Raw genomic sequence first — 27,354 nt, 5'->3', positions numbered from 1 at the left:
TTTGGAGAGTCAGTACAAGGAATGGTGGTAGAAATAGGGAAAGAGAGAAGATGAAAGGAGAGCCAAGAGGTAGGCCGGGTCCGAGGGTGGTCAGGCTACACAAGCAAAGTAAAGTGGCAACACATAAGAGTGAGGGTACAAGAGGGCTTTAGGACACAGAGCTGGTTAAAAGTTTATTGTTGCTAAGAAAATGAGGTGGAAGGTGTACGTGTGGGAAGTTATATAGAGAGTGGGGGAAGGGCTAGTAGCAATTGTTAGTGTGTTGTTAGGACAAGCTAGATTTCGCTGCTCGTTAACCTTGCAGAATTTACATAGGATAAATGCATCATACCCTGCCGTACATGCTCCTGTAAGCCTCAGCAATCATGAGTCTTTGTGCATTGCTGCGCTGCGTCAGAATGTCAATCAACATGTCTTTGTCACAGCCTGCAACAAAATAAAGAGAACCACCAATTAACAATGTGCATACAATTCTCTGTTCAGTACAATAGCAGGGATCAATGTCTATAACATATTAATATTTTCACACTCTTTTGAGCACTATAGGGGTCATTATGATGGCGGAAGGACCATCACCGCCTGGCCAGCGGTGGCGGTCCTTCCACTATTACTGAGCATTTTACCCACCGCCAAATTCGGATGACGTGGGTATCGCGGCGGACGCAAAGTCCGTCCACCACTTTTCCGCCGGAGGCTATCACACCGATTGCCTGGCGGACGGAAAAGAGCCACTAATATGGTGGCACTGCCTAGCAGGCACCGTCCGCCATATTAGGATGTGTCTTGGAACAGGCCTTTCCATGGCAGCAATGCCGCCATGGAAATGCTGGCGGGGATTGGGTTTGGGGGCCTGTTGCGGGCCCCCTCTGTGTGGGGGAGGGTGTATGTGCACTGGGGGGTACCCATGGTACCCCCCTACATTTTCATCCACAGGGTGGTAGGCACCGCGTGGTGCCTGCCACTTTGTGCATGGAAATGCACATCATGGCATTTTGGCATTGCAAACGGTGGTGCAGCCAGCAGCACCGTCTGCAATGATCAGGGCCCTGGATGCATCCGCCATAGTGGCTGGCACATCCTAATACACTGAGCGGGACCGCCGCCTTACCGGCGGCCAGACCGAGAACCACAACGATGATGGGTTGACTGGTGTCCGCCCGCCATCCTAATGAGCCCCTATGTTCTGCAAAACTGACCATTATGGTATTACAGCATTCCACTTCTTTCAATGCATTGAACTTTCCCTTACAGATGTTGTGCCCATAACTCAATACAGCATTGAGCAGTTCATGGAGAACCCAATGGAAAAAACAAACAATGGCATTGAGGGCCTGCCAACGCACGGCAATGAAAAGCAGGTGACATGATGCATGACTACTTTAAGCCATGCATTCTCTTCCAGAAATTGTTAGTGCAATTGTAAGCCTCCTGTGCTAAAACACTTCCACCGGGTCTTTTTCGGGCGATTCTTGGGTTCCAACTGGTGCAGTGGTGATGAATGGTCGGTTTTGTAGAAAACAGCTGCAGAACCAACTTCTGAGGCCCGAAACATGGATAGGGTCCCTCAGGCAAGAGTAGGTCTTGCAAAAGGCACAGTCCAGCAGCACCAGCAGAGTGTAGGAAGTCTTTTGTGTCCCTGAGACTTCAGAAACCCGGAGACAAGCCAGCAAACCCTTGGAGATCACTTGGAGGGAAGGCAGAGTCCAACTCTCCTTCAGCAGAGTCAGGGGGAAACAGGCAGCAGGGCAACAAGCAGAAAAACAGTCCTTCCAGAAAAGCAGTCCAGTTGAGTCCTTTAAGCAGTACAGCAGTCCTTTTGACAGAGGCTCAGTTCAAGATCCAGAAGTGTCTGATTTTAAGGGGTCAGAGACCTAGTACTTCTCTGCAGAAATGCCCTTAGTGTAGGGGGTCACTTCAAAGCAGCTCTCTGAAGTGTGCAAGGCTCCCTTTCAACCCAGTCATGACTGCCAGGTTATCTATGGGGGTAGTTCAGTGTTTTGTGTGTGGAAAAGACACTATTGAAGTGTAGGTGTCAGCCCTCCCCATTCCTCCCTGCCCAGAAAGACCCATCAGAATGCAGATCAACTCATATGAGAGCTCAGAATGCAGATGAGCCTCATCTTCCCCTGTTTGTGGCTGTCTAGGGTGGATGCACAAATTGTAGCTGTCACCCAACCCAGGTGCGTATTCGAGGCAGGCTGAAAAGCACACAGAGTTGTAAGCACAGAGAAGTGTTCACTTTCTCCAATTGGCATTCCTTATTGCAGTCCAACTCCACCTCTAAAGAGGATTTGTCATTACCATTCCAAACATATGAAGCATGACAAATCTACTCTTCTCTGTTCAGGAATTATAGCTTAAAAGTGCATTAAAGAAGTCCCACGGCTAGCCTATGAGAAGAGTATACCTCACAGTAGTGAAAAACAAAATTGGCAGTTTGTCACTACGCGGACATGCAAAATGAAAATGTGCATGTCCTACCTTTTACTTACATAGCATCCCTTAGGGTTACTTAGGACCCACCATTGGGTTGATTTACATGTAATAAAAGGAGAGTTTAATCTTGGCAAGTCTAAGTGGCAGTAAACTGCACACATAGGACCTGCAGTGACAAGCCTGAGTCAGGTTTGAAAGGCTACTTCTGTGGGTGGCACAATCAGTGCTGTAGGTCCACTAGTAGCGTTTAAATTACAGGCCCTGGGTATATTGTATACCACTCTACAAGGGACTTACAAGTAAATCAAATATGCCCAACAGGTCTAAACCAATTATACCATGTGAGGTGAGAGTGCATGCACTTCAGCACTGGTCCGCACTGGTAAAGAGTCCTAAAGCCAACAAAAATAAGGTCAGAAAAAGAGGAGGAGGAAGGCAAAACTTTTGGAGTGACTCTTCAGAGAGGGCCATTTTCCAACATACCTGATAAACCTTCAAAATGGGTAAAATCACTTATCGATGGGTCTAAGTGATCTTGCAGGTTTCTAACATACAAAGTGACATAGTTTGCATAAATATACACCAAAATGTGGCGGAACGTAAAGGCTAGCCTCCTTTGGGGCTGGTATTGTAGAAGCTGCGCCGCAAGGGGTTCCATAGCAATGACGAACAATATAGGGGATAGTGGACACTCCTGTTGGGTGTCCCTTGATTCCGGGAAGGGAGGGGCTATAGTACCATTAACATGTACGCAGGCAACAGATTGGACATACAAGCAGGGCAACTTGGTTAATAAATCTGGGGTTCATTTCGAGGAGCAACAGTAGCGTGAACAAATAAGGCCATTTTAAGGAATCGAATGGCTTAGTGGCAACCAAAACATAGTAGCCATGCGAGCGCAGGATCAATAGTGTGTATCAGATCAAGAAAGGTATGCAAGTTATGCCCTGTCGATCTTCCAGGCACAAACCCAACTGGTGTGGGCATGTGATGTGTAGTACAAGCGAAAGTAGGCGCTTAGCGATCAGTTTCGCAAGAATTTTACTATCCACATTAATCAGGGATACAGATCGATATGACTTGTATGGCTGGAATATTGTAACAATCAGAGCTTCATGCCAGTAGGGGTGGAAGATGCCTGCTGCAAGGGATTTCACATAGAGCGCTAGGAGATGTGGAGCAAGGAGTCCAGTGTATTCCTTATGAAAGGCAGCAGTGATGCCGTCTACCCAGCAGCGAGTTGATGACCTGCGCAATCTCTTCAGCAGTAAACGGTTCATCCAAGTATCTTCAGTGTCCTTCGTCAAACCACAGCAACTGCACTGAGACAAAATAAGGGAGGAGGTCCAGTGGTGCTGCATCCCACACAGTTGTATAACGTTTGGAGAAAAAGGCAGTCATTGCCCTCTGTACTGCCTCTGTCCCCTCGCATCAGCGCTGCTGGTCATTATCTAGCTCAACAATATAATCACTGGCCCAATGTAAAAGTTAAATCGTGGTCTTACCAGCTCTGTCCACTTACCCATATCATCGAGCGGATGCCTCCTTGCCCAGGTAGTGAGCTTCCCTCTGGGCTACCTCCTGGTAGTCCCCCAGCTTGCCTCTGATCTCTGCCAGAAGGGATACTGACCTGCAGTTGAAGTGGCAAAGCTCCAAAGCGCAAATCTCACTTTCAAGATGCACCAGCTTACTGTGCAGCACCCTCAATATCCTCACCTGCAACACAATGCAGACCCCCCGTTTGACTGCCTTAAAGGCCTCCCACAGTGTGGCGTTTGATGATGCTGACAATTCATTTTGCTTAAAATAGTCCACTATAGCTGATTAGACATCTTCTTGAAACACCTGATGTCGTAGATCATCAGATGGAAGACACCAAGCAAAAGTGTGTGTAACACAATATGGCGGGTGCTACTCAAGAAGCTCCGGAGCATGACCCAACAATGCCAGCGGGTGGTACTAACCTTCCAGGACCATGCTTTGAGCCTACGCATTGCAAGCCAATTATCTATGCACGACCATGTATTATGTGAAGCCCTCCACAAGTCAGTATAGTGTTTGTCCTTTACCAACAAGCGCAACTGCTCTGCTGCATTTGGGTGAGGATGCCGAGATTCACTAGAGCAGCCCGCCTTGGGATCCAGGACCACATTGAAATCCCCTCTGCATAATAGTGCTCCTGGTCCTATTACGCTTGCTAAGCACCACACGTCTGCAAAGAAGCAGGGCTCGTCTATATTTGGGCCATACAAAGAAATTAGTAGGCCTGGGCTAAAATTCCGTTCCGCTCGCGGAAATTGTGATAATTTGACATTTTCGCGTTCCGCGGAGAGTGCGAAAATGTCAAAATTTCTACAATCCGCATTTTACCGGAATTTTTTTGCTTGCTCGCGCTGTAAAATAATACATTCTCGCGTGCGCGCGATCGCCTTACCTGAATCCCCGCGTTCGCCAACAAGTTTTCCCGATCCGGTCGCGTTCTCCACGAGATGTTGGATTGTTCGCGCCCGCAGTAACGTCATTCGTCGCGCGATCACGTCTTTCTTCTCGCGATCATGCACCGCGAGAAAAGTGAAAACAAGATGGCCGCGCCTGCGAGCAACCGCATGGGTAAGTTGGCGAGCCACAACCACGCAGAAAATACCGCGAACAGGCGGGAAAAATGTCCGCATCTTCGCGATATTTCCGAGTGCTTGCAGAGATTTTTAACATTTTCGCAATAATTTGCGAAAGTGAATTTCGCAAATTCCGCCCACCCCTAGAAATTAGTCTAATTGGATGGCCATGTAAAGTCCCCGAGAGTAGGACATACCTACCCTGTTTGTCACAAAAGACTCAGCTTGCACGCCAAGGAAGCCCTTTGCAATTGATGACAGCTACTCCCCGGGCATAGTTGGAGTAACATGCTATGTGGCATTCTCTAATCCAGCCCGCTAGCAGGTGCATTCTATTATCCTCAGAGAGATATAACTCTTGCAGTATGCAAATGTCTATCTGATGGTGTTGCAGTCAGGCTAGCACGTGGCACACCTTACGCCTGTCATTTAGGCCACGAATATTCCATGTCACACATTTAGCCTGCTTAATCACATTCGAGAAGTGGGAATATGTACTCCTGCAGTGCTTGTAGGAGACATCCAGGTAAGGAAAAACATGTGTGACTCCGAATAGTCGGGAAAGGAAAGGACAGACAAACATTTAAGCAATTAAGGTCGGTGAACTATCCCAACATTAAAATGGACCTACCATTTACGACTTTGACGTCCCAGTCAGGCCAAATACCACTATCCCACCCATGAAATAGTCCGAAGGTGAACATCAAATTAAGCAACAACCAGGGAATCTTCATGCAGGGGAAGACCAGAGGCCAAGCTCACTCCCAGCTTGCAACAGATGGGTATCCACAGATGCTGCTGCGGAGTGTCCAGGAACCTCCCGGGTGACCCTCAGCATCGCCTGCAAGAGGATGGCCACTAGTGTCATCCCAACGGAGTCACACAAATGTTTATTCGAAGCATATGGGGTCTTTCCTACCTGCCATACTTCAGCATTATCATGACTGGCTAGAAAGGATCATACAGACACTCAGTCATTGCCACTGAGGTGATCCATTGCTGTGTTCAGGCCTGCAGCAGATGAGTTTGACGACGTCTTGTTCATGTTCTCGACAAACTTAGCGTCAGTCTTTGGGTCAGTTAAATAATGTGTTTTCCCTTGGTACTGACTCCTGAGCTTGGGAGGATAGATGAGGGAATATTTAGCTTCCGTTTTTTGCAGAGAACGTTTGACAGGCAAGAAGTCTATCCTGGTAGCAGCCTGCACTGTGATAGTGAAATCCGGAAATATTAATATTTTGTTATCCTCATGGCGGAGGGTCTTCTAATCCCTCATGAGGTGCCAGACCCTGTCCTGGACCCTATAGTGTAACAGTCTATCTATGATCAGCTGGGCTGGTTTTCCAGGGGTGGGCCCTAGTCCAAGCGACCTGTGCGCTTGCTCTATAATGAACATGGCCAAGAGTGCATTGCCAAATAGTGTGTGAAGCATTTCCTCAGCGTAGTCCTCCATGCAGCCCATCTCTGTTGTTAACAGCACGTGAATAATATGCAGTTTATTTCGCCTGGAGAGTGCCTCCAAGTCACTGCTCTAGCTAAGGATTAACTGCAAACGCTTTCCATCTGAAGCATTTTCACACCGGCTGAGTGGTGGCCATCACCATCCTCCAAGGTATGTGCTCCAGTTGACCAAGTCGTTCATCGTGTTTATCAACCTTGTCTCTCAGACTATCGAATCTGTCAGCCAGCATATCAATTTTGGTGTCAATCGTCGTGTAGTTATATTTAAGCTCCAAGAACATTGTGCACATTTCTGGTTCTGGAGAGGAGCCAGTGCTGTCATCTGGACTTGCCTGTAGAACCTTGGGAAGCTAATCTTCTGCTTTCTTGTGTTTGTGTTGTTCAAAAGTGAGTTTTGATTTCATGGCATCGGCCTTCCCCATGTTGGTGCCAGAAGAAAGTGCCACTATTCAGGAGAGCCCCAGGGAGTGCTCGACGGGTCACTCTGAGGATGTCAGTACCTCCAGGACCTCGCCTCCCCCCCCCGGCCTGGGACAGTAGGGGGCACAATCAGGCCGGCTACGATGCAGTTCCACACAGCAACAGGATGACAAGCAAATTGAGTGGCTGGACTACTGCGCTCATTGGTAGGGATAAACAGGTAAGTTAGGGCTGTAGATGAGCGTCCCAGAGGTGACAGGTGTAGGCCCTCCTAACCCTGGGGGGGACAGCTGCGGGGGACATGTGCAGGCTGATGCTCCCCTCGGTATGTTGGACGGCGAGGGACAAGCAGCATTGCAATCCGCAGGCAGTACACGGCAGGCACCAAGGGCCAGTAACGCACCCCTCACCCCCACTGTTATGCAGGCCTCACTCCTAAGGCACGTCAGCACGCGTCCAACAATGCAGGTCCCTCTCTTTAGAGTGTTCGTGCAGAAGGTAACAAACAGGTCCCAGTGGCCAGGGATCGCCGCAGGCAAGTATACGGGGGAAACAGGGGGAAATGATCTCTTTTCACCTTAGTTCATATCAGGCAGCTTGCACGGGTAACATTGACCTGGCAGGGCCTAAGGGTCTCGCAGCCGCTCCTTCAGGCTGTCAATTTGTCAGAGGTCGGTCAAGGTCCTAGGCGGCGCAGGGTGTGTTCTAATCCCTTAAGAGGTTTCCACATCAGCCGGTGTTGCACCGCCCGAAGACCCTCACAGTGAAACGGCGTAGCTGTCTGGGCAGTAAATCTCTCATCTGGCCTGACCCGTCTCTCAAGGCTGGCTGGGGCCAGCGCTAACAGAAAAGGCTTGTCGTGCCTTAAGGGGCTACTCTGCAGTGTTATTGCCACCCTACTCTACGCGTGGGTGTTCATTGACACCTGCCCACTTACGGCCACAGCCACAAATCTCAGCCTCTGAGGTTTCACCGCCAGTGACAGCATGGCTGGTGGGCCCAAAAGCCTTGCAGCCGCACCCACAGGTGACCCGTGACCGTATTATTGGCGGTCTGTCAAGGTCCAAGTGAGGGCACAGGAAGCCACTCAATTCCTTTAAGGGTCTCCACAGCGGCCGGATTCGCCCTGACCTGAAGGCCCTCATATCGATGTGATGCAGCTATCAGGGCAATAAATCTCCCATCCGAAGGAGCCCATCTCTCTTGGCTAACCACCGAACTTTTAAGCAGTTCTGGGTTTCTCCCCCGGGTCCGTTGCTAACAGCAAATGTGTTTCCCACCCGAAAGGGTCATGCAGCAGCGTTGTCACCCTACCTCACTCGTGGGCATTCGTTTGTCTCTGCATACTCACCGCCGCTGCTCTGGGTTTCAGGCCCTCAGGTTTCCCTGCATGGCGGCCCTGTGGCCAGCGGGGCGTGCTCCTTGTCTCTGTCCTTATCAGTGAGGAGAGTGGCAAGGCGCCCGCGGCCTTCAGCTATCCCAGAGCGGGAGCACCACCGCCAATACACCGCACAGCCACAACACTCCCCAGGCGGATCACCGGCTGTAGGCCCTGCGCGTCTCTTTCGTCGCTGAGGCCCGCGCTGTGGTCTCACCCATGAGGTGGGCCCGCACCAGCTCCTAGGCCCATTCCGTGGCAATCGCTACCAGGTTCAAAATGTAGGATACCCTTCACCCGCACGATCAGCAGCATTCAGGCCCCCCCAGGCAGCCCTCGATGCACCAGCCAAAGTCAGATAAATTAGGGGTTAATGTCTCCGACCGACAGAGCCTCACTCAATGGCAGCCATCTTGCAGTTAGGCTCTCTAGCGACACCCAAAGAGGTACAAAGTATGGGCACAACCTCTTTGCAAATGTGTGACTACAGAGGGTGTCTGCTCCATCATGACCAGGAGGAATATTTATCCCATAGTTAAGGTCATTTTGGATTCATCATAGTAATATATGGAAACATCACTACGTGGCTTGTATGGATGTGTATGGGTAGTAGGGATATATAATAACCCTGATGAAAGTCTCTCACCAGCATCTGCTTCAAATTGGGCTGAAACATGTTGGCTTCTCTGTGGATGAGTGAGTCATAATCACTCAAAACACATCGTTTTTCACTTTTTAACCTTACCTATGGTACCCTCAATAAATATAAATTCTTTGGGGTTTACCTAGAGGTCATTTGAATCACCTGGATCCCTCTCCAGATCCCCTAGGTTCTTATAAAGAACTTCTCCAAAAGAGGTTAAGTCCATCCTGGTAGTATTATTGCACCAGCACGGGGTAAGGTTACCAATGGTGGAGTATGCCACGGTAAGTGGATGAACGTTCCTTAGCCAGAAAAACTGGTCTCCAGTGGTAATCTTTCTAAGGGTTACCAGCAGTAATTATCACACTCTTCATGTTACAATAAGGGAGGCTGTGCAACAATCTTCTCTTCTCTCACTCTCTAGTTTTGATATGAAGTGACCCGCTACTCCCAAGCTGGCCGCTGACATGGTTGACAAAGGGGAGTGTGCCACAATGGGACCCCTTGGCCTTTTCAGATAATTTACCCCCCAACTTTTGGGTAAGTATCTCTTCAACGGTGTGCACCGCTGTTCAAACCACAATTCATTGATACAGTCCTTTCCCAATTAGAAATAGGAGAGGGATGCCCTTTCATACCCCAATCCTATTTGCAATTCTGTAAGGATTGTAAAAGCTCTGGGCTGCTTACCTTCCAGAGAGGAGGAATCTGTGATCAGATCCAGTCGTGTTGGGGATAAATACCAGCTGGAACACAGGCCTGGGAGCACTTACCACTGAGCCCTACACACGTGCCTTGATTGGCAACTTTATCCCTACAAGAGGAAGGGTGGCTCTTTGCTATCCTTAATAGAGAGCCTTTAAACCTAATGACTTAGTCCTGATGAGACTGTTATACAGAAGTCCTGGTCGAAACATTCAAACGCGTCTCTGGCTGTAAAGCGGCTGAATTCAGACTGGGACTTCTATCAACAATAGATGGTGGTCTCACCTTCTTATTCGACATACATCACGCGATTCTTATGTGTTTTATGGCAATGTAGAAATATTCGCACAGCATTGAGCACTGCACTGTCTGCACTTCGTTTCTTTATTTATTGTTGAATGCATTGCATATGTGTTGAGTAGGGTGGCCTTATGTGTTTTCTACTTAAACATTGATTGTGTTTGATGACAGAAAGAGTATGGTAATAATTGTAATTGCATTTTTATAGCGCTTACTATCCCTAAAGAGGCATTGAAGTGCGTTACGGCGAGTAGCACGATACTCCAGATACCAAAGCTAGATGTTAATACAGTGGTACCCCCGGATATTGGAATTAGTTGTGCCCTCAAAAGATCCATGCTTTTATTTCACTTTCTTTGTACTATGTTAAAAGTAATACCAATTAGTGGAGGTTTTGTGGATTCAGCCGCATGGTGAGTGAGGTAAGTGGGCTGGCGGAGGTTAGGCATTGTTAGATTGCAGGGAGAGTTTTAAAAATGGAGAGGCTGTGATCCATGAAATGAGATGAGAGCCATTTGCAGAATTACAATAAGAGAAAATAAGACATACAGGAATGAGAGGAGGATAAACTCAGAAACAGAAGGCATGCAGAGGAGGAAAGGTAAGCGGAGGATAACTCTGAAGAAAGAAAAGAGAGGACTTCATCAGAGGTAAGTTGAGGTCAGTTTTTCATGCAGAATTAGTATTGTTGTGGGAGAAGGCTTTCTGAGATAGCAAACAATTTGAGGAAGTAAGGTGTAGAAAGAAACATTATATATAGCGTTCCAGGTCCAGGGCAGGAAGCTGAACATGCGAGTCAGAGTGTATAGCTCATTTAAACATTAAGAGCTCGAGTCTGCTGTGTGCCTACCCTAGGACAGCCTTTCAAACATGGCCGGCATCCCAACCTGGCTCTGGGGAGGATACGTTTAAGATCTTTAACTGAGAAGCCATAATGTGGGTAGTCAGTGAAAGCCATGATGACCTCTAATGGGATGCTACATTGCAATAATCGGTTGCCTCATACCCAGCAGAGTCCAGTGCAGCACTGATAACTTGATTGGTGACCACAGTGCCTTCCTTCAGCGTGCTCTCAGAGTCGTGCTGTCTGTGTGGAGGGAGGTCATCCACAGACTACCTCCAGGGCCGGACTGGGAACTCAAACTGGCCCTGGCAATTGAGTCGGAGTGGCCGCGGGTGCGCTTGGAAAACACAATAGCTGCTTCTGTTACAGGGGGCTGACATTGCAGCTGTGCTGCAAAACCGGCCCCTGTAACAAAAACATGGCTGGAACAGCATGGGGCTAGTGAGCAAAAGGCAGAGACTGCCTGGCCCCGGTCCCAGAGCCGGGCTCTTGCCTACAACCTTACTATAAATATAGGGCAGAAACCTCAGCCAGTGGGCCGAGGTTTTGCTGCCAAAATCCGGAGGTCCACATCAGTGGTGGTCAAGCAGCTCTGCTGTGACCCAGGTTTGTGAGACTGCCCGCCAACTCCGCTTTGCCAGGTTCAGGACCAGACATCTGGAAGTTCTACATGAAGCCAGGAGAAGTTACCCTGGGGTCTACTTGAAGGCAGGAGATACCTGGCTGCTCAAGAGAGGCATTGAAGGTACCTTTGTTCAAGACGCTGCCTAGAGCAGGGTTGTAGTAATAAGCCAAAGAGCATCACGCCTGCTGACTGCACGAGTAGCTCAATGCATTTTGCATTTAGTGTGTGATTTTTTCAGCGCTGTGAACTTGATTTGCGCACTGGTGGGGCTCTGCAGCCAATATTTGTAACCAGGGTTGCGTGAGAGCAGAACCCTTCCAAAATGCCTGAAATCTCCCAGATGGGATAGTCTCAAGTTTCTTTCTCTTCAAATCTCCCCTCCCTTCTATCTGAACAATCTCAGCCCCTGAAAGGGCAAACCTTTGTGTTTAATGCGAGTCTAGCGACAGGTTTCAATTAAAAGATGGAGTCTTACAGAGCCTGCCAACCGTGCAACCAAAGGAGGAGAGCTCATGGAACTCAATGTACTACATTCATACAAGGAGCAGTGACACTAAGGGTTAAAACAAGACAGTCTGTAATGATAGTATTGGAATGGCGGACAGAACAACGGAAGTGTAAACTCTTTGAAGCAGGACACCTACAGAAGGAAAAGGAAGGAGAAAGGTAGCAGGAAAAGTGGGACATATTAGGAAATATATCAATGTCCAGACACACATCAAACAACAAACTATGTAATACCAGGCTATCCATAACAAGAACGCGTGGGGGAGACTGCGCTTTCATGCTGTTTTGTACTTTGCGCTGTTAAGGGTCGCAGAATCATCACAAAGGCCAAGAGCCTCTTCACTGCAGGTGTTCACATTCCATCTAATTAGCATCACGAAAGGTAAGGACGCATTTCCAAAGCTGTGTTTAAGGAAGTTCAAGGGACTTAAACAAAAGCAATAACGCCCAGCCACTGCTGTGGGCAAGTTATGTGTTGGCAGCTGGGGTTGATAAAGGCATGCAGAAAGACTGTAGTAAATCACACCACCATTTTTCTAGAATTTCCTGGGCAATCAACTAAAAATATAATGTGGACCTTTCATTCTGTAATATCCTTAGGTAAACCTCTCCGTGCATTCTGTGGTAATCAAAAGAGGAAAAAGGAAATTCTAAACAGTGCACAGCTAGTGTCTTTTATATCCATGTCATATTACCTGGTTGCTGGGCATTTTGCAATTCCTATGGTGGTGGACAAATCCACTGTGGGCGTCCTCAATTTTTTAAATACCATCGAAGTACTTGAGGATTCATCCCACCACTCGCTTCACAGGTCCGCAAAGTTTGTTGTCCATCCCTGGCAGAAGATCCTCTAAGAGCTGTATCTAGTGTCAGATAGCCCAATTCCAAATCAAATGTGCCAACACTGACAGCTGGCATGAGTGGATTGGTGTTTTATTGATCTAATGCATGCCAGTCATGTTGGAAGAGCAGGCTAGGCATTCTTGCTTTAAATGAGCATATAGAAACTCAGTGCAAAATTGATCTCTGTCAGCTCTGCAAAGTTTATGTGATGCCTTCGTTTTTCCGGCTTCCAGGTACCCTGAACAGACATGTCATTCAGTTGTGTTTCCCACCCTGCAAGTGGGGCATCTGCTGAAGTGGTCACCAGTGGTACAAAAGGGGGTGGTGATAGACGGAGCATCAGAACTAATCAAACACTCACACCCAGTCAACAGATCTGGGTTTGATCCATCACCGTTCTTTAGCCCACTCTGCCACCCCAGTTCAGACATGGCCATATGCAAATCAGTCTGACCCTGTGCCTCATGGGAACAGTCCAGCCCGAACTGCCAAGCCATGCTTTCCCTGGACCGGAAACAAGCTTCCTAGGACCGGTTTCTGGCATTTCAGCCGTCTTCAGCCAGGCTTGCTTGAATCCAGTGGCAAAGTGAGCAAGGGACTCACGTCTGAGCATACCCTGCCAACTTATGGCGAACAAAGCGGTATAAAAGGGGGTGGTGATGGACAGAGCATCAGAACTCATCAAATACTCACACCCAGTCAACAGATCTGGTTTTGATCCATCACCGTTCTTTAGCCCACTCTGCCACCCCAGTTCAGACATGGCCATATGCAAATCAGTCTGACCCTGTGCCTCATGGGAACAGTCCAGCCTGAACTGCCTAGCCATGCTTTCCCTGGACCGGAAACAAGCTTCCTAGGACCGGTTTCTGGCATTTCAGCCGTCTTCAGCCAGGCTTGCTTGAATCCAGTGGCAAAATGAGCAAGGGACTCACGTCTGAGCATACCCTGCCAACTTATGGCGAACAAAGCGGTACAAAAGGGGGTGGTGATAGACGGAGCATCAGAACTAATCAAACACTCACACCCAGTCAACAGATCTGGGTTTGATCCATCACCGTTCTTTAGCCCACTCTGTCACCCCAGTTCAGACATGGCCATATGCAAATCAGTCTGACCCTGTGCCTCATGGGAACAGTCCAGCCAGAACTGCCAAGCCATGCTTTCCCTGGACCGGAAACAAGCTTCCTAGGACCGGTTTCTGGCATTTCAGCCGTCTTCAGCCAGGCTTGCTTGAATCCAGTGGCAAAGTGAGCAAGGGACTCACGTCTGAGCATACCCTGCCAACTTATGGCGAACAAAGCGGTACAAAAGGGGGTGGTGATAGACGGAGCATCAGAACTAATCAAACACTCACACCCAGTCCACAGATCTGGGTTTGATCCATCACCGTTCTTTAACCCACTCTGCCACCCCAGTTCAGACATGGCCATATGCAAATCAGTCTGACCCTGTGCCTCATGGGAACAGTCCAGCCCGAACTGCCAAGCCATGCTTTCCCTGGACCGGAAACAAGCTTCCTAGGACCGGTTTCTGGCATTTCAGCCGTCTTCAGCCAGGCTTGCTTGAATCCAGTGGCAAAGTGAGCAAGGGACTCACGTCTGAACATACCCTGCCAACTTATGGCGAACAAAGCGGTACAAAAGGGGGTGGTGATAGACGGAGCATCAGAACTAATCAAACACTCACACCCAGTCAACAGATCTGGGTTTGATCCATCACCGTTCTTTATCCCACTCTGCCACCCCAGTTCAGACATGGCCATATGCAAATCAGTCTGACCCTGTGCCTCATGGGAACAGTCCAGCCCGAACTGCCAAGCCATGCTTTCCCTGGACCGGAAACAAGCTTCCTAGGACCGGTTTCTGGCATTTCAGCCGTCTTCAGCCAGGCTTGCTTGAATCCAGTGGCAAAGTGAGCAAGGGACTCACGTCTGAGCATACCCTGCCAATTTATGGCGAACAAAGCGGTACAAAAGGGGGTGGTGATAGACGGAGCATCAGAACTAATCAAACACTCACACCCAGTCAACAGATCTGGGTTTGATCCATCACCGTTCTTTAGCCCACTCTGCCACCCCAGTTCAGACATGGCCATATGCAAATCAGTCTGACCCTGTGCCTCATGGGAACAGTCCCGCCCGAACTGCCAAGCCATGCTTTCCCTGGACCGGAAACAAGCTTCCTAGGACCGGTTTCTGGCATTTCATCCGTCTTCAGCCAGGCTTGCTTGAATCCAGTGGCACAGTGAGCAGTGACAGAAGGTCCAGAAATGAGCTGCCTAGTAACAGGTTCTTGTTCCACCATTTCAAATTCTGCTTAACTCTTGATTCAACCAACACTAGATCTTACCATTGACCCGTTACTTGTGACCATTGACTAGACTGATACTCCTGTAGTGAAAGCTTGTTCAGCTGCATTTGTGGCATTACGGTTATGTAGGAGGCCATCATTTTCAACAGTTTCATGTTCATGCTCACTGTTGGAGGACGTAATGTCTGGAAAACAAGAAGCAGCCTTTAAAGTGCCAGCACCCTCTCTAGGTGGGGATAGGCTTTGCGTGCCTCAGAGTTTAGAACTGCCACTAAAAAGGTCTGCATTTTCTGAGGGTAGAGATGGGAATTTTAGTCGTTAATCCCAGTCTGTGCAGACGCGACATGGATGCCTGAGTGTTTGCCAGGTATTTCTGATGGCTGATGCTCTTTATGAGGGGAACATCCAGATACAGAAATACATGAATGGTGCTCCAGCACAGATGCGCTGTGACCACTGCTAGGCACTTGGTAAAGACTACTAGGCTGTTGTGACTCCAGAGGGTAGAGCTTTGAACTGTTATTGTTGTCCACTCACCAAAATCCTGGGGTAGAGATGGTGTGCCAAATGAATGGGAATGTGAAAGCAGATGTCCTTGAGATTTAGGGCTGCCATGTGATCTTCTGTGCAGAGCAGTGTAATGATGTCCTGCAGAGTTCTCATCTTTAAATGCTTGGATTGGATGCATTGATTTAGTGCTATGAGGTCAAAGATAGGCTGCACTATGCCATTGTTCTTGCACGTGAGGAGGAACAGAAAGTAGTCCCCTTGATCCAACTGCTGAAGGGACACCGGTTTGATGGCATCATTGTTGAAAGTGCTTGTATTTCCTCCTGCAGCAGTCGCTGATGGTCCTGCATCAGGAGAATGACCACCGGCGGCAGATCATTCTCCTACCTCGCCGCCAAGTCGTGGAACACCCTACCCATCCTCCTACGGCAGACCGAAGAACTACTAACCTACAGGAGGCTACTCAAGGCCTGGCTCTTCGAGCAGTAGCAGCACCCCCCAGTGCCTTGAGACCCTCACGGGTGAGTAGCGCACTTTACAAATGTCTTGATTGATTGATTGAATTACATAACAGCAAAGTGGGATATTTGGTAGTGTGAAACTCCAAGCAATATGCTTGCAGTACAAAGACAGGATCCACTTGTAATAATACATTTAGGCATAATTGAATGATATGTAACTTTGAATTAATCCCATTTGACAAATCTGTTTAGTATAGTTCAGTTTCGATAGTCTGGTTTGGGTTTATACGGGTGCCCATGTTCACACATTCTGTTTGGAAGATAGCCTGCCTGAGAGGGACACATTAATAGAGAAATGACCTAAACCAGTTCTGAATGTGAAGACAGAGAACACACAATTCTTATATAGAAGTAGGAGTTGTTGAGCCATGTATTGTTCTAGTTCCAAGTTCTCTCTAAACAAGGAGGAAGTGATCCACAGAGTACGAAGAGGGCTGCTGTGCAACTAGGTGTCTGACATTCAGACTCCCAGAGGTGAGAAGACATCACTTGCAATCTTATTTGTAGGAAGAGCTGTCTTCATGTCCCTGAAGTGCCTGGTAGTACCCTGCCTCAGAAAAGAGAAAAGGAGTGAGCCAACACTGTAAGAGGAGATGACTGCCAGTATGGACAAGAAGTGTTTGATCCGATAGCTGAGGGTCTGCCCATCAGATGCTCTAGTCTAGACAGTTTGACCGATGACTAGCCTGGAGTGTGCGTGAATGGACTCCATAGGGGCTCGCCCACAGTACATGCCCACCGTGTGCCTGAGCAGACTGTGCTGATAAACCTGATTTCTCCCAAGACCATGGCACTTGCACAAAGTGTGCCAAGTTGACTATGTTCCCTTATCTGCGAATGAGGCTGCTAGAGGAGCTGACACATTGCCCACTCACTCAGACTGTGATGCAGCTGCTGAACCTGTAAGGCACCTTATGGTGACCGAGTTGCTTCCAGCCGGCCCCAAGAACTGAAGCAAAATGCATCTTCACCTTGGCACTAGGACCTGCCGGTGGAGCAACCAACTCACCTGACAGCACCTATGGATAAAGGACCCTGCGGAGACCCTTGAACTTAAGCTCTCCATTGTCTCTCCATGTGTCCGGAAGGGGATGACACTCGGAGGACAGCCTGTATTCCTGACTGCAATTGCCTCCTGACTTTGCCCCCTCCACCATTTGCTTTTGATATGCGAGCTGTAGGCCAGTACACCTGCTGCCGGTGCCACTTTCGTGAGTAGAGGGAGGACACAGACTAACAAGTGCTAAGGCCTAGTTGAGGCCTGCCAAGAGTCACCTGCCATGGTGACTAAGACGGAGAGTGCATACTTTGGCCGAGCAGGCTGAGCATTGTACCTGTGCTTAAGACCTGCACCAGAGTTGTCCTATCCTATAGAAGAGGGGTGGGTGAATAGTAAGCATCGGGGGATAATTGCTACGGTAGAATGGCCGTGCAGAATTCCTTGCACTTGTAGTTTGGAGTGTTGCCTTTTAAAGATAATAAAGTATTTTCTTTTGTATAAAAACAAGTGCAGGCTGGCCAAGCAGTTAGTTAAAAAGCTACATGGTATTTGTTGAATGCTGAGCACACACTAACGTCAAACTTGTAACCAACATAGCAGACAAAAACAACTTGCCTAACTACCTACTGAATAAAGAAGATCTTAACTTTCTAGGTCTTTGAGTTGTTGTGATGTCCAAACAAGTATGTATTGCAGGAAGTCAGTTGAGAATATGTCACTCCATACATGGTCGTTATGGATATGCCAAATCCAAAGATGGGCCAACCGAAATGTCCAAAATGCCACTTCAGAAAAATATAAATGCGGACAAATATGTTCAAAAACTGAAACCACCTAAACGCTGCCCATCCAAAGACTCCAGCCATCATATTTTCTGCAAATACACCCTATCCATTTGTATGGTCCATATTGGGTGTTTAAATACACAAGATGAGTTATTGCCTCACTCCACCTTCACCCTCTGTCGCCACACATGCCTCTTAACTTCTCAAACTTTTCTTTTCTCTTTTCGTCTTCTTAACCTTTCCTCCTTCTCCAAGTCTATTTTGGATTTTCTTCCTAAAAGTTTAACTCCGGCTGACACTCCTCCAGTCATACATAAGTCATTTGGTTCCCGCTGCCTCTTCTCACCTTACTATAAAACTAAACAAGCATATATTTCATCTTACTCTACAGTGGTATGTGTTGTATACCATGTAAATTACATGTGCTAACCATTCATATCATAAACAAATAGGATTGTCATGAAACAAGCAATGACAAAATTAAGTATAAAAAGAAACACTTTTGTGGTGATATTAAGAAATGAATCATTTTGTTATGGCTGCTTGACTGTTACTGGACGCTTTCTTCAATTGATGTGCTCAGTAAAATGTTTTGAGAAAATAGCCACCTACGCTCAGTGAACATAGCATTTTGTCACTGTTCACTGTAGCATGTCCACTTTCATACATTAAGCTCCCGGTCCTGCGGACTATAGGATACAGTTCGAGGTGACTTATCAGGCTCAGGGGCAGCTCCTCCATTCGGGCGGACGAGCGTCGCCCCACGGCTTTCTCGCAGCGCGAGAAGCAGAAAATAAAATGGTATGCTAAATACCATTTTATTTTCTGCTTTTCGCGCTGCGAGAAAGCAGAAGGCAGGGGTATGCCTGGGTGGTGGTGGGCGGGAGGATATGCCTGGTTGGGGGCGGGCAGGTGGCTAGGCCGGGGAGGAGTGGATTGCACCACTCTGAGTACCTTGACTGCTTTGGTCGGCCCTGCGGGGCCGACCAAAGCAGTCATGCGCACTCTACATTTTCTCTATGTAGGCTGCATGCAGCCTACATAGAGAAAATGGTCTCCCTACAGGTGTCCAGCTGGGCGCTGTCTGGGACTCCGCACCAATCACAACACTGCCATTGTAGCGTTGTGATTGGCTTACAGGAGTGGAGGAAGCATGCCTATTCCTGTTTAGGAGCAGAGGCGGCGCGGGACCCAGCCCAGGAGCAGAGGCGGTGCGGGACTGGTTAGGTAAGTTTTATTTTACCCACCCCACCCTCGCGGTAACCTCCGCATGACAGCCCCTCAATTCCCCCACCTGTGAGAATTGCAAGCTGCGACTGATCAGGCTTAAAATTAGGTTTCTCTATCTGACAAAGTACTTTACTCTGACATGTGCTGCTGCAGGGATTTAAGAGCTGCAGCCAGCCTGGTGACAATGGGTGAACCTGGAGCCATACTTTCTCAGCCATTTTTATGGGTGGTGTAAATGTACACCACAGCCCACATGCAACGTTTAACTTCCACACAACTGGTGCATATCCTGCACCAACCAACCATGGACTTTTGAAAATTTAAATACACCAATTTGGTGCAGGCAATTTTTCGCTCAAATTCTCCATGACATATGCACTGCGGCACTAAATTGCAGTGTCACAATGCACAGGTTCAAAATGCCAGCAAAAAACAAGCTGAGAAATTGGAGAACCCTCAAAAAGGTGTCCTTTCTCACACAATCTTGGGGTTTGTCGGACCTGAGAATATGGAAGCATAATGTTTTACCAAAATGAGGATATACTATAATTCACACTGATGTGCATAAGCAGAGACGATACTGTTAAACTTTAGTGTGAGTTCCTCGAGCTATAGGGCAAAATGCCAAAATGGTTTAGGCTAGCTTCTGAAAGTGTTAGCAGGGGCACAGTACAACTTGCATGAGCTGGAGATCTCACAAATGGACTGTTGTTAGGGGAGTGGAAGCCCCACTCAGCCAACAACCACAATCCCTGCCAGGTTGAATCACAAAAGGCATTAAATGAACCTGTGCTTCTCCCTCTGGTAGCTTGGCAGAGAGCTGTCAGGCTTAACATAGATTCAATGTGTAAAGTATGTATGCAGAACACAAGATAAAACCCAAACCAATTCGAAAAATAAAGTAGATTTTAATAACTAAAATGATACCAGAACAACAAAACCAAAATCAGTAAATCCGGATATATGCAGTTTCAAAGTATTAGGTAGATATAGCACTTAAAAGCACAAAACGCCACTTGCGGCCATCTTGTCATGCTAGACTGGGGGAAAGGCACAAGTTCCGGCCAACAACAATGGAGTGCAGGTTAGATACAGGGACCAGGTTAGTCCCTCTGAAAAAGCTGCTTTCTCAAAGTCGGGTGCAAAGAGTTCTCTTTATGGTGGAGGAGGCCGCGAGGAGCAGGAAAACCATCTCGGATGGTCATCGTTGTAGAGCAAAGAGCAGGATGGGTGGCTCAGGCTGTTGTTGCTATAGCACAAAGAGCTGGCCGGCATCACAGACGGTCATTGCTGAAGCTTTGTGTTGGAGGTAATCGCGGGCTGTCACTGCTGTAGAGTCATCGTTGTAGAGCAAAGAGCAGGATGGGTGGCTCAGGCTGTTGTTGCTATAGCACAAAGAGCTGGCCGGCATCACAGACGGTCATTGCTGAAGCTTTGTGTTGGAGGTAATCGCGGGCTGTCACTGCTGTAGAGCGAAGTGTAGATCCCACGTTGCCGGTTGTTGCTGAAGGTCACTGTAGTGCGAAGAGTCAGGCTCACTGAAATTTCGTATTGGCTGCTGCCACAGGTGGCAGAGTCTTGGTGAGAACGGGCCCATTTGTGGTCCCAAAGAACCCAAAATTTCAGGATTTCATTGTTCTTCTCAGAAGTAGCTCAATTGATGCCAGCCAAGGGTCCAGGACCTGGTGAGGCATCTCCCAGGGATCAGGAACTCTCTCTAGCAGAGTCCAGCAGGGCTCAGGCAGGTCCAGTTGCAGGTCCAGGCAGGTTCAGTGCATTAGGTCTGCTGGGCAGTTGCAAGGAAGCCTCTGGAGTTTGTTGTGTCTCTGTAGCTCAGACAGGAGGTCATCCAACTGACGCTAGGAGTCACTTAGGTAGCCTGAGTTGAAGGGGCCAGCTCCAGACTTCCTTCTCAGACAGTAGGGCAGTCCTCAAGCAGTAGGGCGGCCCTATTGGGGTCAAGGCAGTCCTCAACCACCAGAACAGTTCTCTGGTAGCAGCAGGCAGTCTTCTGGGTAGCAAGACAGGCCTCAAACAGGACAGCAGTCCTCTGGGTAATGGGAGCAGAAATTGTATTCTGCTTGGGACAAGTGTTAGGAGTGCAACATAACCACTTGCATTATGCGCTCTCATGTTATTTAGTGTTATTGCTGAACTTGGATGGTAGAGGAAATGTGAACTAATTAACATATCTTTGTGATAGTAGCATGATTCAATGTGAGTTTAACAAATGATTGATAGAATTGTAGTAATTACGTATAAATGATGTAACTTATTTACATTGAGTTTATTAGTGATGGGGCAAACAGACACATTAAATGCATTTTGAATGTTTATTATGCTAATGATGTAGTTGGAATAATTGAATTAATGCAGTTTAGTAAAGGTGCCAATTGCATATGGTAATGAATTTATGAAAATGTTAACCATGAATCATAACTCACATGCTGCATTTATTATTTTAGCTAAATTCATAGGCTTGATTTCATAACACATATATTGGATGTTCAGGTTTCTGACTTTATGCTTAGATTCCCATGCGAGTTTCGCCGAAATGTTACATGTTTTCGTGCTTTACACTGCATGTGGACAAACGCTTTATTAGTGAAGAGTAAGGTCATTGTTTCATTAGATAGTTGAGGTACGAAGAAGCTACATTTGGAAGTCTGGCGAAGACAAGGTGGACGGAGTTGCGTTCTCATGGGAGAAGGAGATGAGACAAAGGACAAATTGTTGCAAAGGAGTTCATATGGAGAAGGTTGTGGAAGGAACCAACGTCATGGAAAAAACCCATGGCTGAGCCTATCGTGGAAAACATTAGAGATCAGCATTATGGGACATCTGTTGAAAGAGATTTGGTATATGATGCGTTGTAGTGAGGGATAAGCAGCCCATTCATTTTTGCCTTTCAGATAGAAAACACCTGAGTGCTAAATAGTTTTTTCCCTTTTAGTGGCTTTATGCTGCTCGACCCATCTGATGGTGGAGTGGCTTCTTAGGAAGGCTCTAACCACTGACACCTTTTTTTAAAGTTTTGATCTGCATTCTAAATAGGGATGCCACTTTAGGATGAGAGTAGGGTTAGATAGGACTAAATACGTTTCTCCAGTGAACTACTGATGCAGGGAAATCTTCACTCTTGTTTCCTGATTATCTATGTAGAAATTATAGACCATGTTGTTCTTTTCTTGCTCTATAGAGTGTTTTTTTTTCAAACAACTGGATTTCTTCTGTTTCCTCTGTATTTTCATATCCTTATGTTGAGATTTGTGTATGTCCACCTATTTTTTAATTTGTAATACATTTTGACAAATTTTCATTTGGTTCTCAACCTAGTTTATTGTGTAGGCACACTAGTTACACTGTACGTTAAATTTGATTTGTGGAATTTTCTTGTTCCCCTTTACACTTTCATGGTGCAAAAAAGGACCATCGAGAGTTTGTCATCAGAGAATTTCTGAGTAAATGGGCCTAGGCCCTTTCAGTTGATAGCAGAGATGGATGGCTGGCACATGAAGTAAGGGGATAATCTAGAACATATTCTAGAATAGTCTAGAGCTCTGACCCAAAATTCCCTAGGTAGAGCCCCAAAAATAAAAAACTGGAGAAGATGGAGTTTGGTGGTGTGCTATGAAAAATCAGCAAATGAGGAGTGAGTATTTATAGAGTATGTGTGTGTATTATGTTAGATTGCGGAGTTGTTGTGAGAGTCACGTAAATGTGATATTCGGGCTATTCATGGTCTAAGGATTTGTGAAGCTGTTATTGGTTCTGTTGTGGCTTAAGATCCCGGGATGATGTATTAAGGTGCAGAAGACACTGTGTTGTATTTGTACCTTGTGATTTGTGGGGTTTGTCCTGAGATGTCATTGGCAGCCCAATTGAGACAGGGAGTTTTGTGTGAATGGACAACTGTGAATCGTATAGAAGACCGTTTTGTGCAGAATGTAAACTGTACTGATTCAGGTAAATCCCCATAAGTTGAGGTTTCGTAGTAAGTGTGTATTCTTGTATGGGTGTGTCTTGGTTCCATTCAGAAAAGCAAACAATTGTTGATAATTAATCTGAATGTGTGAGCGACTGTGTACGGTGAAATTGTGAAGGAGAGTGAGCTGCTGTGAGGTGTTAGATTGATGTCAGATCGTGCCATGCTCGGTTAGGCTGGTTGGTGTAACGCAGCGCTGAACTTGGTTGAAGGTTGTCTATTGCATTCCGATGTTGCTGGAAGTCGCCTCGCCATACTGTTAAAATATTAATTGTATTTGGATTGTCGGAATTTTGAAATAGGAGAGATAATGCGATGTTTTAACGTTCTTCAATTCATGCCTCGAGGGGATGAGGGTGTTCCTACTAGGGTGGGCACAGAGGCGCCTCCAGAGGATACACCAGCTCATTATATGGCGACAAATGTATGGCTCCATACAATTGTTCGAATTCCAAACTGGCACAAGATCACTCAGAAAGAGGGTGCATTGTAATTTCCACACTACAGCACTGGAAGTTGGAAATACTTAACCAGTAGAGGGGAGTCTTATTTGCAATGAGACCTTTACCTAGACCCACACAGGAGGCACAATGGTATGCCAACCTAAATAAATGGAGGGTAGACATGATTGAGGGAGCAAGACTGTACTGATAAGAGAGGAGGATGTGCAAGACAGGGACAGGGAAAAGGAAGCAAATGGAATTGGTAACAGTGACATTGACAACAGCTTGTTGGATGGATTGTTGGCTGACTGTCCACCCCCTTATAGTCAATCACATGGTGGAAGCGGGAGAAGTTCCAATGATACTGTTAACACTGAGGGTGCTTCAGCACCAGTAGTCCCAGATTCTGGTGTTGTGAGAGTGATATTGACGGAGTGAGGCCTGTAGAAAGGAGGGAAGAAGTAGGAGCATGCATGACAGGTGGTTTAGATCACTGTAATCCTAATGCTCCTTCGAGGATACAGGAATCTCTTACAGTACCAGTCATGATTTGGCTTATTGTTCCTATATATGAACCAAATTTGGCAGGGGATGGAAATCAGCGACAAACACATGGTTGCTGTGGGACATTACAAAGCAGGTCAAGGAACATTAATGGGGATTTATTTTGTTACACTGCCTCCTGTGAATACAAGTACTCCTTGTGTAGCCACAGCAGACCCTTCTATAATCCAGAATGGCTCTGACAATGCGCAATACCTACCTGCAAGAAGCACCAATTTGGACCTAATATTGTGGAAGACTCTTCACAGGTTACAAAGTAGCACACCTCGGGAGATAGGGGCGACACAGGGAACACCCGAAAATCAGCACATTTTTGATGTGTCAATGTACCATAAAACCTGAAGTGAAGGTGAAATTGATGGATGTGGTGAAACTGAGAGCTGAGCTGGATGAGATAATCAGTGGAAACATAGCTATTTATTAAATAGAGGCGTACAATTCTGATTAGTTGCTGTTTATGGCTAGAGATGCTACCAGGAGAGCAAGAAAGGCACACGAAAAGTTGATAGAACTGTCTCAAAAGTACAATGTAGAACTGACCTGGACGAAGAAGTTGCAAGGGAATCACAGACTTGACTACAGTGACCAGGAAATAGAGGACAAGATGGTACCTGGACTAAAAACACACATTTTAGAATTGTTAATAGGTATGAGAGAATGGGGTATGCTAGACAAATGGGAAGAAAGGTAGTCAAAGAAGAAGAGTGCAAAAAAGGTGGTGTGAGAGCAACCTCCTCTGGGAGAGGAAAGTGCAGAAATACAAGCATATCCATTATGGGAAATGCCTAGTGGGGGGTTATGAGCATGCCTTGGAGTCGAGGTGATCTTGCTGCATTCGTAAATGATTTTCTGAATTTGAGGGAAAAACCTCCTGTTAGAAATGGAAGTCTCTAGTTAGCTGAGGTAGGTACATTTGTCCAAATAGGGACTTTTGCTGCTAGTCAGGGAAAGGGGATACACACTTTAGATAACCCCTGCTCACCCCTTGGTAGCTTGGCACGAGCAGACAGGCTTATCCCAAAGGCATTGTGTAAAGTATTTGTACCAACACTCACAGTAACACAGTGAAAACACCACAAAAGGACACCACACCAGTTTAGAAAAATAAACTATCTTTATATAAACTAAACAAGACCAAAACGGCAAAAATCCAACATACACAGATCAAAATTTGACTTTAAAAAGGTTTCACGAACGTGTACCATTAAAACCTATAGATGCATGACTTTTACACAAAGTACCTGAAGATGCGTCAAAATTCACAAGGCCAAACAGCCACAGAGAAAGGAAGCGTTTGAAAACAAAGTGATGCGTCAGTTCTTGAGTCCTTGGGGAGGCGACGTGACAGTTCTGCTGCTCACAGGAGAAGTGATGTGTCGAATCCGGACTGTAGGGGTAAGTGAGGCGTTGAAATCCAAGACGGTTCTGGTCTGCGGGTGATGCGTGGAAAACGTGGTACACAGGTACGATGCGTGAGACAACGGAGGTGATACGTTGCTTTCTGTAGTTCTTTAAGTTTCTTCTTTCTTCCAGCTCCCAAACAGCAGCAACAACCTCCAGAGGCCCAGAACTGGCACAGGCACATCTTGGCAGGTCAGAACTCACAGCAGCAGAGTTCAGGGGAGCTGGTGGTGAAGTCTTTGTTTCCCTGAGACTTCAGAACAGGAGGCCAGCTCACTTCAGGGCCTTGGAGATCTCCTTCAAGCAGGGGACAGAGCACACAGCAAAGTCCTTCTCCTTTCCTTGGCTGAAACAGCAACTGCAGGCCAACCCCAGACACACAGCAAGGGCAATATTTGTCCTCAGTCTCTCCAGCTCCTCTTCTTGCCAAAGGTTCTTATTGAATTCCAGGAATGATCTAAAGTTCAGGGGTTTTAGGTCTGATACTTATACCCCAAAATGTCTTTGTTCTCTTTATGCAAGGGGCTCTGAGCCCAGTTCAAACCAGTTCTGGGGGGCACTCTGCCAGTGCACAACAGCCTCCTTTGTCAGTGTGAGCCTTGGCTCCAGACACACTGCAGGGGGTGGAGCCAGCATTGTGGAAGGCAGGCACAGCCCTATTCAGGTACAGGTGCTACTCCTCCTACCACTCCAAATGTATATCCGGCCTATTCAGCCTAGTGCTGACTCACCCAGACTCCTGGAGCCACCCCAGCACCCATCCCTCCAAAGCCAGACATTCAATCCACAAACAGGCAGATGCACACAGGAAGGTTGAACAAGAACACTTTCTAAAAGTGGTACTTTCAAACACACAATTTAAAAACCATCTTTACTAAAAGATGTGTTATTTAATTCTGAGTTCAGGGGTACCAAACTCCATTTTTCTATCTTATCCCTATGGGAAGATATGTTTGTAAAATGTCACAAAGCATTTCCTGTTCTGTTCTATGTGTAAGATAGCCTTTCAGTAGTGAAAAAAACGGACTTTGCAGTATTTCACTATCAGGACATGTTACACACACCATTACATGTCCTACCTTTCACATCAACTGCACCCTGCCCAGGGGGGTACCTAGTGCCTACCATAGGGGTGTCCTATGTGTAAGAAAAGGTAAGGGTAAGGCCTGGCAAGTGGGTGCACTGGCCAGGTCGACATGGCAGTTAACAAACTGCGCACAGTCACTGCAGTGGCAGGCCTGAGACATCTTTTCAGGGCTACTCGTGTGGGTGGCACAATCAGTGCAGCAAGCCCACTAGTAGCATTTGATTTACCCGCCCTGGCACACTTAGTGCAATTTATAAGGGACCTACTGGTAAAACAAATATGCCAATCAGGGCGAACCAATCACAATATCAATTTACACAGGGAGCACTTGCACTTTGACACTGCTCAGCAGTGGAAAGTGCCCAAAGCATTTAAGCTAGCAAAAATGAAATCCAACACAGCATCAAAAACACAAGAGGTAGAGGTAAAAAGTGAGGGAAAACCATGAAAAGGATGCCAGGTCTAACACCTCCTCAATGGTACAAACAGGTTGATTGATTTTTGAAAAGTTTGAAGGTTTCGTGTATTGATTTGAACACTTGTTTGAAATTGTGGTTCCTAGTGATTTGTGGTCTGCATGTAAGCCAAGAGCTTAAAGAAACAATTCATGCCTACTATGAAACACTGTTGCAGGCTTTTAAACAGTACAGTGGATCTTACACCTTCAGTCCCAAAGACATGGCACAGTTTGCGTCCAAATTTGTAACAGGATAAGCAATGGTATCATGATACAACAGCA

At 46.9% G+C, this 27,354-nt stretch overlaps 1 protein-coding gene across 4 annotated transcripts in view; it reads right to left on the bottom strand.

The window, feature by feature from the left end:
- The window catches only part of ANXA10 (annexin A10), a 514,604-nt gene that overhangs the window by 354,907 nt on the left and 132,343 nt on the right, over window positions 1–27,354 (bottom strand). For 2 of the 4 annotated variants that reach the window (XM_085643276.1, XM_085643278.1), the window contains exon 3: window positions 332–426. The exons of the other annotated variants lie outside the window; for them this stretch is intronic. In XM_085643276.1, coding sequence (XP_085499402.1) covers window positions 332–426 — 95 coding nt within the window. The remainder of the gene's footprint in view (window positions 1–331; window positions 427–27,354) is intronic. 4 annotated transcript variants of the gene reach the window in all.

The sequence above is a fragment of the Triturus cristatus genome, chromosome 2_2 (genome assembly GCF_964204655.1).
Source record: "Triturus cristatus chromosome 2_2, aTriCri1.1, whole genome shotgun sequence".
Taxonomy (NCBI): domain Eukaryota; kingdom Metazoa; phylum Chordata; class Amphibia; order Caudata; family Salamandridae; genus Triturus; species Triturus cristatus.
This window is presented reverse-complemented; position numbering and strand designations above follow the sequence as displayed.